At 34.4% G+C, this 18,776-nt stretch overlaps 1 protein-coding gene across 1 annotated transcript in view; it reads right to left on the minus strand.

Annotated features, from left to right (window-relative positions):
• Positions 1 to 16,838: 16,838 nt before the first annotated feature.
• Positions 16,839 to 18,776, minus strand: part of LOC138322847 (neuronal acetylcholine receptor subunit alpha-3-like) — a 79,344-nt gene continuing 77,406 nt past the window's right edge. The window contains exon 8 of the mRNA XM_069266986.1: positions 16,839 to 18,516. Coding sequence (XP_069123087.1) covers positions 18,470 to 18,516 — 47 coding nt within the window. The 3' untranslated portion in view covers positions 16,839 to 18,469. The remainder of the gene's footprint in view (positions 18,517 to 18,776) is intronic.

Below are 18,776 nucleotides of genomic sequence, written 5' to 3' on the forward strand. Positions count from 1 at the left end.
AGTGCTGTGATCACAATTTAATCACTTTCATCTATTATTATTTGATTTATCTCCGTTGGATTTAGTTTATCACGAGATAAATCGAATTTGTTGGCTCTTTGGAGAAATATAAGATAATAATCTCTTCTGTAATTGAAGGATTAAATGTTATTTTCTGATACCTTAGCACATCTAACAAGTTTTGGTGGTGTGGAATGTAATGTACCGCCGTGATGGAGATGGACTAAATCCAAACATGTAACGCCAGATTGCAAACACTAGCTATAGTAAAACAGGAAAAGTCAACAATTGTCTAGATAATTAGGGAAATCATAAATCAAAATACATAAATACTACTTTATTGTAATAACCATGAATTACTTTGAAAATCAGATGAATGTACGAAATTCCACCAAAAAATAATAAAAACTTGACCCTGATCTTTATCAAATAGAAGACAAACACAAAATTGATATTTACCACGACTAAATTTTAATTGAAAATATTCAATCAATATTCAATCAATAACAAAACCTACATTTGAATACTTAGCCTTAAATGGTATATTAAACTATATCTGAATACTTTTAACCTACTAAAAAATGGCAGAACTTGGCCAAGGCTTCAACATGAGAATTAAAAACAGCTAATATTAAAATGGAAACTGGGAACAGGAAATTCCACCAAATAGAAGCTGATGTATATGATTTTTTTCTCCAAACAATCTATGGGATCAAATATTGTGCACCTTCCCTGTACGTAAAATGGATTAAAAAGGATTTATCTACCTCCCAATTGGAGAGTTCACAGTTATAGAAGGACAGGGGGCATAACTCTAATGTCTTCATCCGATAAATTGAACTAATTGAGATACCATTAGTTCTTATTATTTTGCGCATGAATAAAAGTGATATTTTAGCTACCAACTGTGTTGATGCTTCATAGAGCGAACACTAACATATAATGCATATTTATAGTATGCGCAATCCATACCTATTAAATAAAATTAATTTATAATGATAATAACATTACACCTATAACGGGACTAGTAAAATATTACAATGATAATAAAATTCTACCCATGTTTGCCCTAGATAATCATAATTTCCTTTACGTTTCAATCATAAACAACATCCTGCAATCTAATTAAAATTAGACTTGTAATTCCGCTCTACTACGATGCTCTACGTTACGCTACAATTGGGGCGTAACGTAGAGCATCGTAGTGGAACGGAATTAAAAGTCTAATTTTAATTAGATTGCAGGATATTGTTTATGATTGGATATAGTTAAATAGCTAGGCCTCGAATATGGACTTTGGATTCGTTGCCTAGGAATAGAGAAATCAACAACACTGGCCACACAATTCTGTGTAAAGAAGATATCGGAACGAGAATATGTTTCACGTTCCTCAAGCTAGATCACTTCCCAATAATAACTTCATATCACCTGAAATATACCTGTTTCATTTGTCACCTCAGATAACATTCTGTGTTGCATTTTCTTATATATTGTAAGTTAAACCAAATTGCAAAATATGTCCTATATACTGCAATTTACAGTAATGAGATCATTGTAGGCACACAACAAACACGCCTGATAGTGAATTGAGTTTGTTCTCGAAATATGAGGCTTAATTGAAATAAATATTTTAATCATGTTTCCGAATTTAGGTTAATTTCTACAATAGAAGCTATCTTTAAACCCCATCAGGGGATTACCGCTATTTTATCCAGAGAGGACGAATCACGCCATATCCAGATACATTTATACGAGATCACTGTACTGGTACAAAAAGCGGTACTTCTTGGTGATGCTTTTATTATTGATTTATGAAGGTCGGATAGGCAACACATACTATGATATCATCATCGATATCATCAACATCAAACATCAATGTAAAAAGGGCTATGATTTGGGTAATAAGCCTAGCATTAATGCTAAAGTTTGACGAATTTTATTAGTTCATATGCACTTTAGCCTGGTTTGCAAGGTCAGCGTAATACCGCTGTCTATATAAATGTTTCAGTTGTTTTAATGTGTTTTATTGTTTTTGATCTGAAACTTTATATGTAATTGACTATTGTATTTAGGGATAAAAGACATCAATGACATATTTTTCCCTTCTTTTTGCAGCATTTCTAAGATGGCTGAAACACTCTTCCTTTTACATACGATTGACGATTTTTTTATCAGAAAAGTGGCAGTGTTACAGTGTCCGTAGTATTCTTTGGTGTCGATGATTCTAGCAAAAAGATAGTCAAGAATTCCAGCTGCAGGGAAAGCCTATGATAGTAAACATCATTACTGGAGATACATATAATACATAGCATTCTCTAGCATAACACTAGAGAGCATTAAATATTATTTAGTTGAAATCGTCATCATGGGTACTATAGAAAAAAACATTTGTATGATATAATTAGAAATATTTGCACAAAGACAACTCATAAATAGTTTTACTCACGAAATCATTTAAAAATTTATGAAAAGCAAGTATCTAAATTTTTTCTTGGCATCCGGTAATGCGTTGTTCTGGTTGTCCTCGAGGATAAACACAATCATGATTTAATGTTAATGTACCATTATGAATTATTTGAGTTATTGTTATTTCCTTAATTGCACACACCCTACACTTACTGTAACATGTTTTTTCTGTGAATGCTTTTTAAAACTGTATGTATTTGTATGCACATTTACTTGGCAATTTCATTTTTTGATAATAAAAGCCTATATTTACCCACATACTAGTCAAATGTATTACCAAAGTAATATTGCAGTATCGGAACATACATATAACTTGTTTGAGGATAACAAACATTGAATGTTTATATTTCCATGGAAAGGGGCGCAACTCGAGTTTTAATGCTGTGCAATGTAAGCAAATTGTTCTGAAGTATAATCAAATGTGCATTTAAAAAAAATCACTTTATTGTCGAAGTTGTTACGTACTTTCTCGATTTCATGGATCAAATAATTAAGGCAGGCAAAATGCCTGTATAGTCGTCACTTCTTAATTGTATCACTTTGATTATGTAAGTTTTTTCACCGCAAGAAGAATTTGTATGAGAGGATACATATTTCAAACAGTGCAACAACATTTTCTCCATATCTGTCTTTTTTCTCATCACACTTGATTTATTATACTCTCCACTCGGTTTTATTATCTAATTATTACATGAACGCTTGCGACACCTTTCAAACAATCCCAATCTAAGTATCTTGCTTTCACTGCCATCTACACGCATACCTCCCTTCCATAGCTATTGGCAATACCATTTGGTTTGATTGTTTTAACGTCCAAAAACAGCCAGAGTCATTTAAGACATGAGGAGGAAAGCTAGGAGGTCTCTTTCGATTGATTTAGGGAAATTTGAATGCGGATTGAGTAGTCAGTATTCGATTTGAAGTACCGTGTAGTTGTCCTATTTTGATAACACGACACAAATTTCTTCTTTAAAGTGCTGTCACACTGAAATACACACACACACACACACACACACACACACACACACACACACACACACACACACACACACACACACACACACACACACACACACACACACACACACACACACACACACACACACAACACACACACACACACACACACACACACACACACACACACACACACACACACACACACACACACACACACACACACACACACACACACACACACACACACACACACACACACACACACACACACACACACACACACACACACACACACACACACACACACACACACACACACACACACACACACACACACACACACACACACACATCCTTACCTATGATACTTAACGGGACGCCACTCCTTCAAAGAGACCTGATGCTACATTTGTTTGATTAATTAACGTCCTGCTAACAGCCAGTGTCATATAAGGGCGGCTTTCCATGTATGCAGTGTGTAGCGTGTATGAAGTGTGCGGTGCTTGTTTAGGGAGGCTGTGGTATATCCGTGTAGTGTCTTCTTGTATAATTGAACTCTTGTCCTGTCTATACTGCTATATCCCTGGAACATGCTGTCTTAGACACAAAGCAACACCTTACCCGGTCACATTATACTGACAACACAGAGAAAAAATACCGATACCGTAACCATGAATTGGCTTGGCATGTGATATAAGAAAGATTGGATAATGTGAATAGCTTACCTTATAGTATATTTGCACAGTAGAACGTTCAACCATCAAATACAAATGTAAAAGAATAAGCTTCAAGGAAGGTTTGAATCTTAGGAAATATTTCAATAGTAAAGTGACACTTGAAAATTATTAACTGTATGTTCCATCAATACAAAAATACATTAAAGATAGTTATACCACATAAGTAGTGACATTTTATTGTACATGCAAGCAATTTCAAAAGTAGTGCTTACATTAATAATTCTCAAAAGTCTTCATGAAATTGAGCAAACGTTTATATTTGTAATCCAGATGTGTCATGTTACCAACATTTTGCGAAGTACGATGTATTATTCCATGAAGCCAAAAATGTGATATCTTTTACATCACAGAAATCAATGTGGTCATTAAGATTGGACATGACAATTTTTAGCACAAATCATGAACCAATTATACCGAGACATAATTAACATAGTAATAGATATAGATGAATTATACAGAAAACAGCGAAAAAGTGGGATGTACGTAAAGAAAAGGTAAGCATTTGATACGTATAAATGTATCTTTTCTTTATTTGAGGTTAAGAAGCGTGCGCAAGTTATTGCATGATTTTCGTCATTTTAACATATTAAACTCTCGCGTCGGTGGAATGAAACAGATCACTGTAATTCCTTAGCTTGTATTGATCTAACCTACATCTATGTATACACGCTCAATGTATAACTGCAATTTACAAAGTGGTCTATATGCGTTACGTCGATATGCAGATATGAAACATTTTTGTTGGTAGTTATCAGCACAAAGTCGGTTTTAGTTACCACTATAAGAGAGGGTTTTGTCATGTGGTGTTAGTTTCCTTATTGTCTATTTAGTCCTTTCTTAAAGTTATTTTGACCCGTAAATACCTGGCCCCGATTTCTCGAAACAAACTGAAGTCCAAAACTGACTTAAGTCTTTTCATATAAGTTACATAAGGAGAAAAACTTAAGTTTTGACTTAAGTCTGCACTTTAGTTTCGAGAAATCGGAGCCTGATCTACTTTTTAGGTTTGCGTTCGAGCAGTTAACAACAACCATGTGATACTATACACAGTTCTTTATGACGAAATTTTTATACTTTTGCTGACTTTTTGGAATCATAACCAAGTGCAAATGAAATGTGGAAATTTTATGTTAATTAATTAGGATTCAGCTGTATTGATTCAGCATGTAAGATCCAAAGATAAATGATCATAGACACATTAAAGTCTTAGACAATAAGTCATTTTGCGGAACGTAACTGGATGCTAAAATGTGGTGTAATTATTTCAAATAGCACATATCCAACCAATGATCACTCAAACTCAAACATAAACAATTGTGCACGTGTCTGGCATTTACGAGCTAAAACGATGTTGAAGAAATAGAATGAAAGCAAAGCTGAATGATTCAACACTTAACAAAAACCGTGGTCGTAGATACACTGTAACGTTTGTGAATGGCATGGAAATACAAATGTAATGCAAAATGTGTCGTTCAATATATGATGACATTGCAGGATGCATGATATCTGGATTATAACAACATAATTAAATATTGTCATTATGATGTGTATTGTGTTTACTCTTACAGTCCCAGCCAGGAGGATGATGAGAAACACCTGTGGTTGTTACTATAAATTTACAACTACATGTCTATAGTAGCTATTAGTTTCACACAATTCTCTGTATAAATGTCAATTCCTTGCAATGTGATTGCATTAGGAACGGCAAACTGCATGTTGTCGAAATAAATACGACAGCAAAAGAAGATTTCTGGTTATATTTTTCATCAAGTTTGATAGGATTAAAATGTCTTCAGTGGCCCTGCAGGTAAGTTCGCCCGTTGTCAGTATAATGTGACCGGGTAAGGTGTTGCTTTGTGTCTTAGGCAGCATGTTCCAGGGATATAGCACTATAAACAGGGCAAGAGTTCAATTATACAAGAAGACACTACACGGATATACCACAGTCTCCCTAAACAAGCACCGCACACTACATACACGCTACACACTGCATACATGGGAAGCCGCCCTTATATGACACTGGCTGTTAGCAGGACGTTAATTAATTAATCAAACAAATGTAGCATCAGGTCTCTTTGAAGGAGTGGCGTCCCGTTAAGTATCATAGGTAAGGATATGTGTGTGTGTGTGTGTGTGTGTGTGTGTGTGTGTGTGTGTGTGTGTGTGTGTGTGTGTGTGTGTGTGTGTGTGTGTGTGTGTGTGTGTGTGTGTGTGTGTGTGTGTGTGTGTGTGTGTGTGTGTGTGTGTATTTCAGTGTGACAGCACTTTAAAGAAGAAATCTGTGTCGTGTTATCAAAATAGGACAACTACACGGTACTTCAAATCGAATACTGACTACTCAATCCGCATTCAAATTTCCGTAAACCAATCGAAGGAGACCCCAAAACTATACAAAGACATGATAGAATGCAGTCTCATTGTTTTAATGCATTATATAACAGATAACTGATAATAATGTTATCCATCAATAGTGAACATGATCGTACACAAAGTACTGGAATATAGACAGAGAGCAGATATATTACTGAAATAGAAATTACAAGAACGATACAATATAACGAGAAGGGGAAAGATCAAGTGTATATCAAAATAGCAACTGTTATTAGTAACAACATATTTATGCAATGGGAAAATCAAAATACAATATGTTGAATGTCATAAATATATTTTTTATTTCGATTTAAGCAACCTGTGAGTCATATCAATCACTTTTAAGTGAGAAATATTTTCTCTCTGTTTTTCCATGAGTATATTAAATCAGTGTCGTATTTCAGTTTTTATATTTAAACATGCAGTACATCATTGATATAAATCTGTTCATTCTATTTTGCAATCGATTTTACTCCTTTACCTATAAAATCATGGTAGCAAAACATGTAAAGCAGTATTATTTGAGTCGTCTCCCTTTAGTTAGAAGTTTGAATGGTTTTCTTTGTTGTTATCTCCATATCATAGGGTAGACGAGTACACCCACACACCATCTGTATACATTATATATGTTAAATATGCCTTATCCATGTGTGAGACCAGCTGATATGCTGAACATGTGATCAAGTTTAAATAAAATCAATTATTATTTACAGGACAAAATCAGTAGCTGGAGATGTATTGTGTTAATTTTAAAACATATGGTATTTTATCCACATTTACATATATTTTTTCAGTTTTGTGTTACTCGGCTGTTTGGAACGTAATTGTGAGTAATTGATCTGGATTAAAAGAATGTTGTTTTTATTCTATAGCTGTATCGAAATGTATTGATAATGAGGTAAGTACATATGTTCATTATGTTCTTACCCAATAAAAATACAACTCCGATTCAACATCAGTTGTTATTTCATAGATTGCATTTTAAACCTAATTTGAAACACAAATCCTTTCGAAAAGATAACTATAGCAGATGTAGACTGTGATACTATTATACTAAATATTTATTGTCAACAATCAACTCCATGTACTTACCTCGAAGTATTACCCACGGCCAATTCGCTGGTGCTGGTTATATGAAATTTATTTATAAAATCATAGAAAATGCCTGGTTTTTCTTCCGGCGGGCTATACCATGTTGCGGAAAATACGCAGGAAATTAACAGTACTGATATGTCTGCGGACAATTTTTTTACTGGTAATTCTCAAAAATGCACCGTCTAACTTTTATGTTTTATTTCAACTGTAATAAATATTTTGCATTCGTCCATGCACTTTCGTATATTTCTAGTTGAAAATGCTACAGTTATAGATTGTAATGATTATATATATGTAACTACCTCACGTTATTTTTTTATTCACGTGTCATGTGCTTGATATACACATCTGTGCTCTTCAGGTAGGGCGTAAGAATTGTACATGCTGTTGGGCGCTCGCCCCTCTGAGGAAAAAACTCTAAAAGTTTCTGTTCTTGTTTAACGCTCAGCATAAATGGATTAGGACGACTGGTTCGCCTGTTGTTAGTATAATGTGACACTGGCTGTTAATATAAAATTGTTTAATCAAATAAACCAAGAAAGGTTTGTCGCTTGGTGTCTTCGACGGCGTGTTTCACCATTATAAAAAATAATTTATCAAACAAACAAACAAACCTATGAGACTGGCTACCAGAGCCTAAGTTGTTGATAAGACTTTCTCATCCATGACAGTTCTTTACTAGATTATCTACTAGAATCAGACATGTAGAAGAAACAAAATAATCAAGCCAAATTTTAGTGATTTAATATTCTTGAGACTGGTGGTAGTCTATATCTCTCTATGTAATGCTTTGCTGAGTGTCTGTTTTGAGGCTCTGACTAGCTTTGACTGGTTTGCTCGTTTTCAGTATAATGTGATCGGATGAAGTATGTTGCGTGGTGTCATCGGCGAAATGCTTCAGTGATATAGCACTATAAAAAGGGCAACAGTTCCACTGTACAAAAAGACACAACACGCATACATCACAGTCTCCCAAAAAACACAACCGCACCTTATAGCCGCAACAAATCGCATACATGGGAGGCCGTCCTTATGTGACTCTGGATGTTAAAGGGACGTTGAGTTTAAGAAACCAGCATATATACATCTTATATTTTCCCATGTCATGTGATGATTTTTATGGATATGAGAAAAGAACGAAGAGGCGAAGAAAAAAATCCTTTCGGAGGAAGATTCGGTGGTTGGCAAAAAGATCTCTGTGGAATTATAATATTGGAATAGATACATATAATGATACATCTATCAACGAATGTTAAACTGATTAATATTACATGGTAGCTAAATTCTATTTCCAATGTGTAGAATTATAATAAAGTTATAAGTATAACATTTTTTTACATCTGCATATTAAGACATATAACATAATAAGTACAAATGTCAGGCAGGCAGTAGTCTGTTTTGATGCTTTACATGATTATTTGACAACAGGTTAGCTTTTTCATGGCGATAAAGTACAGACGTGACGTGATACATTGCTATCGGAAGAGGACTATCATATGCCCCCGGGAAATTGTTCACAACTCATGAATAAATCGGATTTAAACCAAGCTTTGGTCCCCGTCCCCATGGACTAATTAAGGCATGTGTTTAATTCGGGGTTATCTCGTATCTTCATACACATCATCCGGATATTTTTATTTCAATGCGGGCTTCTCTCTCTAAACCGAATTGATGCTATTATTAAGAACAATCAAATTCCATTTTACATGTGCGAGTTCGAGGTATCATGGGTAATTAAATATGGTTTATCCAAAGATGATATCAGGTGAAGAATAAAGTCCTTTGACAGTTGTATAACATAGCAATAAATAAAATGTATATTGAAAATATTTTAGCTTGTGTCTAAATGGAAAAAAATGAAAAAAATGTATCATTAGCACGCAAATGTTATAAATGATCCATAGAAAAAGTGAAAACTCAGCAATTGATACATCATTTCGTGCGGTTGACTATAAGGGATGTTTGCCCAAATCTGACATATCCGCATTTTCGGTTATCCAGAGAGATTCAGAATTATGATCGGTACACCTCTCCCACATCTGTCAGGATATTATGTTATGGGGTATACAATTGAACACGTCATGGCGATGCATAATGTTGGACCACCAAACTCCTAATTTCAACGAAATTCGATTTGTGTATAAAGTTCATGCGGTACTTCAAACATTGCTTTTGTCATTCGGGTATTTATAGACAAATTTGACAATAATTTATTTTTCTGGTGGGATCTGGCAGTCAGGGTAGAATCGGGTTGACTCCAGCACCTTCTGACAAATATCGGTATACCATAGAATATCATACAGTGGCGTAGGAAGATGAAACGTCATGGGGGGCAAAGGTCCTCAATATTTTGTAACACCCCCCCCCCCCCCGCCACACCTACAGGAGGAGATTAATTCAACTCCCAACCATATAATAAATGCTTTATGTACATTTTTCATATATCACTAAATTTAATCCTTGTACACATTTATAGACAGTGGGGTCGCTAAAAGGAAATTAACGAATACGCAAATTGGCCGAATTAGCGTGTGAGCGTCGAAGGCGCGAGATTTTGGTGTTTTATTAGGGGTCTGAGGGTGACCCTCGGGATGAGTTTTATGTATTTTGATGATTTTGCGATCGCCCGACAGCGCGAGATTTTGGTGTTTGGGGGGTCCGGGGGTCTCCCCCGGGAAAAAATTACGATTTAGAATGGCTTAGATGAGTTTTACGATGCATTTTGATGAATTTGCGAGCGCCCAAAGGCGTGAGAATTTGGTGTTAGGGAGGTCCGGGGGTCTCCCCCGGAAAAAAAATACGATTTAGAATGGCTTAGATGATTTTTACGATGCATTTTGATGAATTTGCGAGCACCCAAAGGCGTGAGAATTTGGTGTTAGGGGGGTCCGGGGGTCTCCACCGGGAAAAAAATACGATTTAGAATGGCTGAGATGAGTTTAACGATAAAGTTTAATGATTATAAAGCGTTCTTAACATGGTAATTTTTCGATTTAAAGCTACCTGCATTTAGAAATGATAATTGTGTCGTCATAACATTATGCAACCCTACTCGATCTGAATATACCGGCTTCACACCATCGGCACATTGTTGTGTAACATAAAAAAATGAATTAATTGTCTCGCTAAGACATATAAACAAATTGATCTTTTAAGAGACATTTTTTAAATAGCACATAGAATCCCTTGATGGACATTTTTAGTCTAGTTTGTGTGTATTGAATTTTCACTATTTAAGGTTTGACATTATGTGCTTGAACGTTTTAGGAAATGCGCCGCGCAGCGGAAAATTTTCTAGAATGAAGTACGAAAAATGTGTAGGAGGACCCTTTTTTCTTTCAAATAAGCATTTTTAGAAAATTTCAGTCGGCGAAAATGGGGGGGGGGGCAAAAAGACATGTTTGCCCCCCCGTCATGGGGAACGGGGGGGGGGGGCAGTTGCCCCCCTGCCCCCCCCCCGCTTCCTACGCCTCTGTCATATATCATGGAAGTTTTGTTAACATCATGGTACAGTATCTACATCATTTTACGGTTGCCTCCCTTACTGCATTATCTAGTTGTTTCTGAATAATCTTTTTATAAGATAAAGGTTTCATTGTTGGGTCGAGGTGTCCATTTTGACGGTACATATTACATCCATTGTTATCTCAGAATTTTACTTTCCGAAACAAATTTTTACCTTCATATTATCACAGTGTTATTTTAGTGTATGGTGTATCAATATATTAAATTCGATGTTCATTTCTTTATTTAATCAACACCTTTCATAAAGAGGACTTCTAATAAAGGTTTCATAACTTACAGTGTTTACTGTATCATTACAAATGAAAATACTTAAATCATAATATATTTGTGTGTTTAATGGCTAACTAAATATAGTGGATATCTTAAAATATCAATATCTCACGATATAATATCCCTAAGGTGTACTATTTAACCTTAATAGCAGTAAATATGTAAACTTATGCACTCAGCTAACCAACACTGACACAATGGGAGACTGAGTAATTATCTTTTTAATCCTCTATTCAGTAAAATGTATGTCTGAACGCAAATCTTACATTAATATATTGTCGATTGTGCGTCAGATATTTAGATTTTGTTGTGATAATTTATTTGAAACTCAGCTCCCTTGAATGTCAGACACTAAGCCACAATGCTACGACATAGTATTTTCTTCCCAGGATACAAACTTGAGCGGAAAGTCTACGGGGAAATTACCTTTCCTGAAATGTGGGTATAATCGCCTTGTATAGACCGAGATTTTACGTTTTTCTTCAGCTTAATGATTTCCCTGGGGCTGAGTAGTATGTGTTGTAAATGTTTTCTGACCATATCTTATAAAGATCTCCTAGATCACATTTTTAACTTTTGTGAAAAACACTTACCTAAAACTAATAATTGTTCGAAAACCACTTTAGATAAAATCTTTTTCGAAAATCGTGTTTCAGATAGACATCTTGTTAATACTAATTTGATTGTCTGGGTTAATGTTGATTTGATAGTATTGAATTCTAAAAAGATATCATTACATGTTATCAGAACAGACAAATCTTGAACACATACCATTAAGAAAAAAAACTATTGGAAAAAATAATGATAGCAAGTGTGACAGCATTTGACGAGAAAAGACATACCTAACCACCTACGTACATAAAATAACAAAAATAAATGTTTTCACGACCACTAGACGGTTTACCTTGAACGTTTTTTAATTTCCAGTTCCACTTCCTTGTAAGCATCTTAAGATTGCGAGTTGGATCACAAAGTCAAGCATCGATCGTAAATCGATGGTTTTCCTCTGGTCATTTCCAACCAGATCTCATTTAATGATCTCGTATGCCATACCTGTATTTTAACACCAATGTCACAATTCGTATAGAATAGTTATTGGTAGTAAGGGGGTATATTTTTCTTGATTGGGCGGTTCTGTTTTCTAAATATATTGACAGAATCATACACTAACGTTTAGAACAACTATTTCTCTATGGAGCCATTATTCTTCAACTTTAAGTCAAATCTGGGTCAAGTTGAAATCTAAAAAAGGATGACAATAAGTCAGCCAGAAGCCGTATAAGAATCTTAAAATTAAAGGTTTTTTGGATTCACCTCGCTAAGTGTCTTCAAGAGGGAAATATCGGGACAAAAGTCATAAAAATAAGCGGCGCTAAATTAAAAACTACCATGTATAATTTTAACTTAATAATAACGTAGTTTTAGTCTGCATGTTTCAGTTTATAATTACAAAATCCACCTATTGATAAAGATCAGATCAACAACACATCACAAACTTATTAAGCTATTTCTTAAGTATGTGTTTGGAATTCCGTTCGAAAAAATCCAGATTTAACTATGTTATAATAGTAACGGTACCGACATAGGTTAAAACTAAGAATCAACTGGACAACGGTTTATGTAAGGTTATGTTAAGATATGATGCTATGGTTCCGATAGGGAAAACATTGCTGACCAGTCTATTTGATTTAATTAAAGTAATAGAAATGAGTAGAAAAATATAGAAATAGGTAGCAAAAGGAATGGTATGTTCGGAATCATTTAAAAAAAACATCTACTGTTACATGTTGGCTACTGCTGTGAAGAGAACTCTGGTGAATTCCACTGAAAGCTAGCATGCATCGTAAGGTGCGTGCCTGCATCCGTGTGGCGTAACCATTCTTGCATTACGTACCATTCATCAGTGTTAGGGTAAAGCTTGGTGTTTATGAGAAAACATTCAAAATACATATACACAGCCATGATGAATGATGTGTTTATTCCAAAACCGTCGAGCCCGAGGGAGCTCCACGTTTAGTGTGTTCGAGCCCATGACGTGCCTGTTTGATACTCGTTTTGCCATTATTGGTCGCTTGAGAGATAAATCAGCAGATTGGATGGTATAGAACAGGCAGTCTCAGTCGGCAACAAGATGTATTACCATCAGAACCAAGACTACGTCTGCGAACGATCGTATTAGGTAATGAAGGAGGCACTTTGTAAACAACGGTCACATATCAGTCCATATTAATTTCACTTACGTTCTCTTTATCAAGATAAATTTATAATGAAACATTTTAATTATGTTTTTAATGCTGCTTTATGCGCATTATTTATTTTACCCTATCGAGCGCAATTATTTCAATAAAAATATATTTTACCAAAATAAATATCATTGTCCATCACTTTGGTGAATATTTGTGTGTTGGCTCCAAAATAACGACAAGCATTACTACAACAATAACATAAGCGTCCAAACCAACAATAGACCGAGTAACTATGGCTCTAACACCAGTGTGAAAGATTCTCCACACCAGTATGTTTTAATGAGGCAGAACTCTTATTATTACGAAATATACACCAAACACAAGTTAATATGGGCAGTTACTTTGTCAACAATAAGCAGTACAATAAAACTATCAATACCAAACTTTTACCACGCAAGAGTTTATGGAAGGAAAATGTGTGTGATTTTTTTTAATTTCTCTGACGTGTGTCCTTGCGTTTTTGTTGTTTTCATACATTTTTTATATTGTTTAAAATGTTTCCCGTGAAATTAGAATAGCCCAATTATTTGGAGGATTATAAAATAAAGTTTGATATAAATGAAATTATTTTAGGTAAAATTTAACAATGTTTAAACTTGTATGTGCCGTAATGTTCAAATTCTTAAATCCAGAAGAGCTTTTAAATGTGTTATTCACCACCAAAAATTACAAACATTTTGAGAAATACAATACTTAGAATGCAAAGGTTTTAGTCAAGACTATTACAGAACAGCCAAATCGCATGCTATTTACGTCTACTGTACAGTGCAAATAATTTCACACGGTCACCCCAACAGGGCAAGCTGTGGTCTACAATTATATTTAACATTTTACAGCGATATTAGTAAATATTAAAAGATTTATTCAAAATTGTTTTCTTCTAAACATACATCAAACATAAACACACGAACTATTACAGAGCATACAATATGTGTTGCTGAAATTGCTTAAAAGCATTATACATGGTTGGCCGAGCCTTTGAATGAGTTTACAGTTTAACTGAACTAAACATATAACATTTAAAAAATGTTCGCATAGGTTTGGTGCACCTTAAATAATGTAAAAAGAAGGAATCGACAATTCTCAAATACTGGTAGTTCTGATGTTTTTCTTTCATAATGTTTAGAACTCTCGCCTGATAATATATACTTTACCTGCAAAACCTGTATGCCAGTTTTATTCGCATGATTCCAGTTTAAAAAATTTTTTGAATCATTTTCGTCATATTTTATCTCTTTTTAATACATTTCGCACTAATATCAGGGAAGAAGACTCGCCATTGCTGCCTCTAATAAAAGTACATGTATATGTACATTCCAAATGTTACATCGAAGGAGAAAACATGTCTCTCCCTGTCCAGTAGATTCAGTGCAAATTTAAATTATTCACGCTCTTAATCGATCAGTGAAAGGAAGATAGATTAGAAATACGATTAAATTCCTTTCCCTTTCTAAAACAACTTTCACATCTGTTTAGCTGCACACCTGGTGGAATTGAAAATCACGACAAACAAATGTAATAAATGTGGATAGAATGGATAGGAATATTCTCTCCGAGGGTCACAAAATATAGTAACACTCGAGACTAGCCGATGGTTTTACAACAGTTTGTCAGCCCAAGAGTTCAATATCCTTATCCTTCCTATTCGGATTATAAAACAGTATTTTCTCCCATAAATCGATGTTGTTATTACACATATCCCGCCATTTTGATTTGTTTCAGTAATGAATTCTAAGAAAACCGCGACTGTAAATCAGTTCTCCGAACATAACAATTGTACTACATTTTCAACGTAAATCTCATTATTTTGATCATTTTGATAACAATGATACTAGTTTGCTTTCTGAATTTGGCTTTCATATTTCACCGAAAAATCATTTTTGACGCTGTGAAGTCACGCAGTTGTATTCCATTGGTAGTCATGTAATACGACCACCGGTGACAGGAGATCGTTACCAACCAGAATTTGATATACGTTGTTTAAAAAATATTGTCTTTGTATTGTAGTGAATGAAAAAAGCAATGTTAAATGATGCAATGCAAGATTTCCCAATTTTCAATATGTCTCCATAGATGAAACTGTATATACTAGCTTTATACGATTTTTACCTCATTATATACTACAAGTGACCTTTGTATGATAATCCCTTACAAATCTGATATACCCACTGACACACCCGTGCTATAATATACAGACGAATTTTAAAATTGTATTACGAAAATGTCAATCATCTTTTTAGAAATAGTACGTATTATACACCGATATATGACTTTGTAACATATATCTAGAGACAGTTTTAATTCGAGTAATGTACCCAGAATAATGGTAACGTCCTTAAAGTTGCACTTTTTAGTGATGTATTATTTTATATATGTTTTGGTATATCGTTTGAATTCCAAACACCTTTGCCGAAAGCTGTAATCAAAACGGAAGGTTGTCATATAGACCTTCAGAATACATATGTGTTCAGTAGAGTTAAATGTAAGTAGGATTTTTAATACTAGATAATTGCAATGTTGTAACCAGGAATGACAAAAACTGAACTGTCAGAACAGGGGTGTTTACGGTAGTATATATACGTTTTTTCCCTCATACCTACAGGTTACTCCAACGCAAAACACCCATGTCGGCTGGCTACGTATGTAATACAAACTCGTGACGTCACTGCGTCACTAAACTTATTTTCTCGGTTAACATTATTTTCAGAAACTACATGTATGTTTGTTAAAGATATCACATATATGACTTGCAGTTGCTGTTTTCTTAATTTTTTTCCAAACTTGCGGGATAAACGTTGAGGTATATGGAGAAAAAAGTATTTCGTATGTCGAATTATCTGAGTTCGTATCAATCAAGTTCCACTGTATGTGTGTTAAAGATATCACGCAATTTTCATATATGACTTGCAGTTAATGGTTTCTTCAATTTTTCCAAAATGGCGGGATAAACGTTGAGGTATATGGAGAAAAAAGTATTTCATATGTTAATATGAAGGATAGAAATATTCTACCATAGAACCACATAATGTTCAATACCCTTAGTAAGCCTTGGAGTTTACAACATTTTGTGACCTTCAGGGAGAATACCCCTATCCTTCATATCCACGTAAGAAAGAGTCTTATAATATGAAGCAACGCTTCATAACGATAGAAGAATAATAACAACGGAGATAGTGATGTGTCTTTATTCGTTGATTCTTTATATGGTATGGTAACGTGACTATTGAAAGGGAACAAACAAATAGCGGTGCAAGTATTAGCGGATCAAACTTGGTATACGTACCTGCACAAAAATAACATACAGGGTTATGACATCTGCATAGAGTAAAGTGATATTCTCATCAAGCATCTCAATTTCGACTTATGCTCTAAGTATTGTAAAGAAATTCTAACAATTATGTCCATAGACATCCCATAACCTTACACATATATATCAAAAGTGCTGCTATTTTATTTTGTTTATAGAGCAATTTCATTTTATCGGCGTCTATGTACATAATAATGAGAAGTGATAATAACAGTAATTGCCCAAACCCTTTGTAATTATTGTCAATGGTTCCAAACTGTAGTGTATTATTTCAGGGATCAAACAATGAACAATTTTTTGTTATGTAAATTTTCTAATTTCAAAGACGATGGAACGGTTAAACAATATCATTAAATTCCTTACGGACACACATATATTATCCAGATATGAAGATGAAAATCTCCCACGGTTTCTAGTACACGTGAGTGTCATGATGCATTTGGCTTTAACTAATATAATTCAAACATTATTGTAGCGTTTAGCATCCTTGTACAACGTGACTTGATGTTCTAAAATCCCCAGTCGAAAATGGTTAGATTTAACTCCAGTTAGCTGTACTTGCTGTCCGAATGTTCATAGCGACTACTGTTGTTTGAACTTGTAAACAGATGTTAGGTAAATGCACTACTGATATCTAGAGAGAAGGTACTAAGTATTTGGTATATATATACTCGTACAAAAGATATAAAGTATATCATCCAGGTCCTAGAACATTTTGCCATTTCCTACATCCCATCTCTTTACAATTCGTTGTCAAAACATCTGCGCTGCATTCTCTGGGATTGTTGATATTTTTTGACGCTCCAGAACGCTAAACAAGCGGACATGGCGCCCTCCACGCGCTTATTTATATAATGTGATAAAAGGGAAATGATTATGGACACCTAAAAGCAACTACTGTCCCCATGTCTTTCTAAATGATATTACAATTATATTGTTGTCTTCAGCAGCAAAGTAAAAGAATATATATATATGTATATCTAAAATAATTACATAGTACAATATTAATTATCTCATGAATGTATCGCACGCAATATATATATGTATGTATGTATATATATGTGTATATTATTTGTAAATAGTCTGGTTCATTCACGGAAAAAGGCCCTTCATGCTATTCTGATGAAATTGCAGTTCATGGCTTCCATGTTGCTACACCACTAGCTGTCTCTGAATTAGCCTTCTCCCTGTCATCAACAGTTTATTTAATATTGACACTTCCTTGCTGTTGACTGTTCGCATGACACATTCCACATATAATCGCCATCGTGTTTACAAAGTCTTTAACTATGGCCACGACAACCCATCATATAATAACGATATACAAATGTTAACATTCATTGAATTCGAAATGGAATATTTTGGCAACTCTTGTTAGATAAACACACAGTGATTAATCTCACGATGATTACATAATCTATGCACGAAATAAATATCGGGAAAACACGTGATTTTTCCTGATTCTCCAATCAGAACGATCCATGTTATTAACTTCACTGTTGTGTGGGCGATATCTTTTCTGGTATGTACAGGTCCGACGCTGGAACAAACGGACACATATATAGATTACATCTATACATATATATCATTTGATACTTATACCGTAGTACTTTGTCATTGCGTGAGGTTTGGGTGCAAGCAATTCATTTCAACAAACATAAATATTCAAACTTGATAATTAAATGAAATGATAATAAAAAGACAAAATGGTGATCAGGTTCTTAGAAAACCTTACAAAATGTCCATGGTGACTAACATCATATTTCTTAATGTTGATTACATGATAATGAATTAATCACA

This window comes from Argopecten irradians, chromosome 5 (assembly GCF_041381155.1).
Source record: "Argopecten irradians isolate NY chromosome 5, Ai_NY, whole genome shotgun sequence".
Taxonomy (NCBI): domain Eukaryota; kingdom Metazoa; phylum Mollusca; class Bivalvia; order Pectinida; family Pectinidae; genus Argopecten; species Argopecten irradians.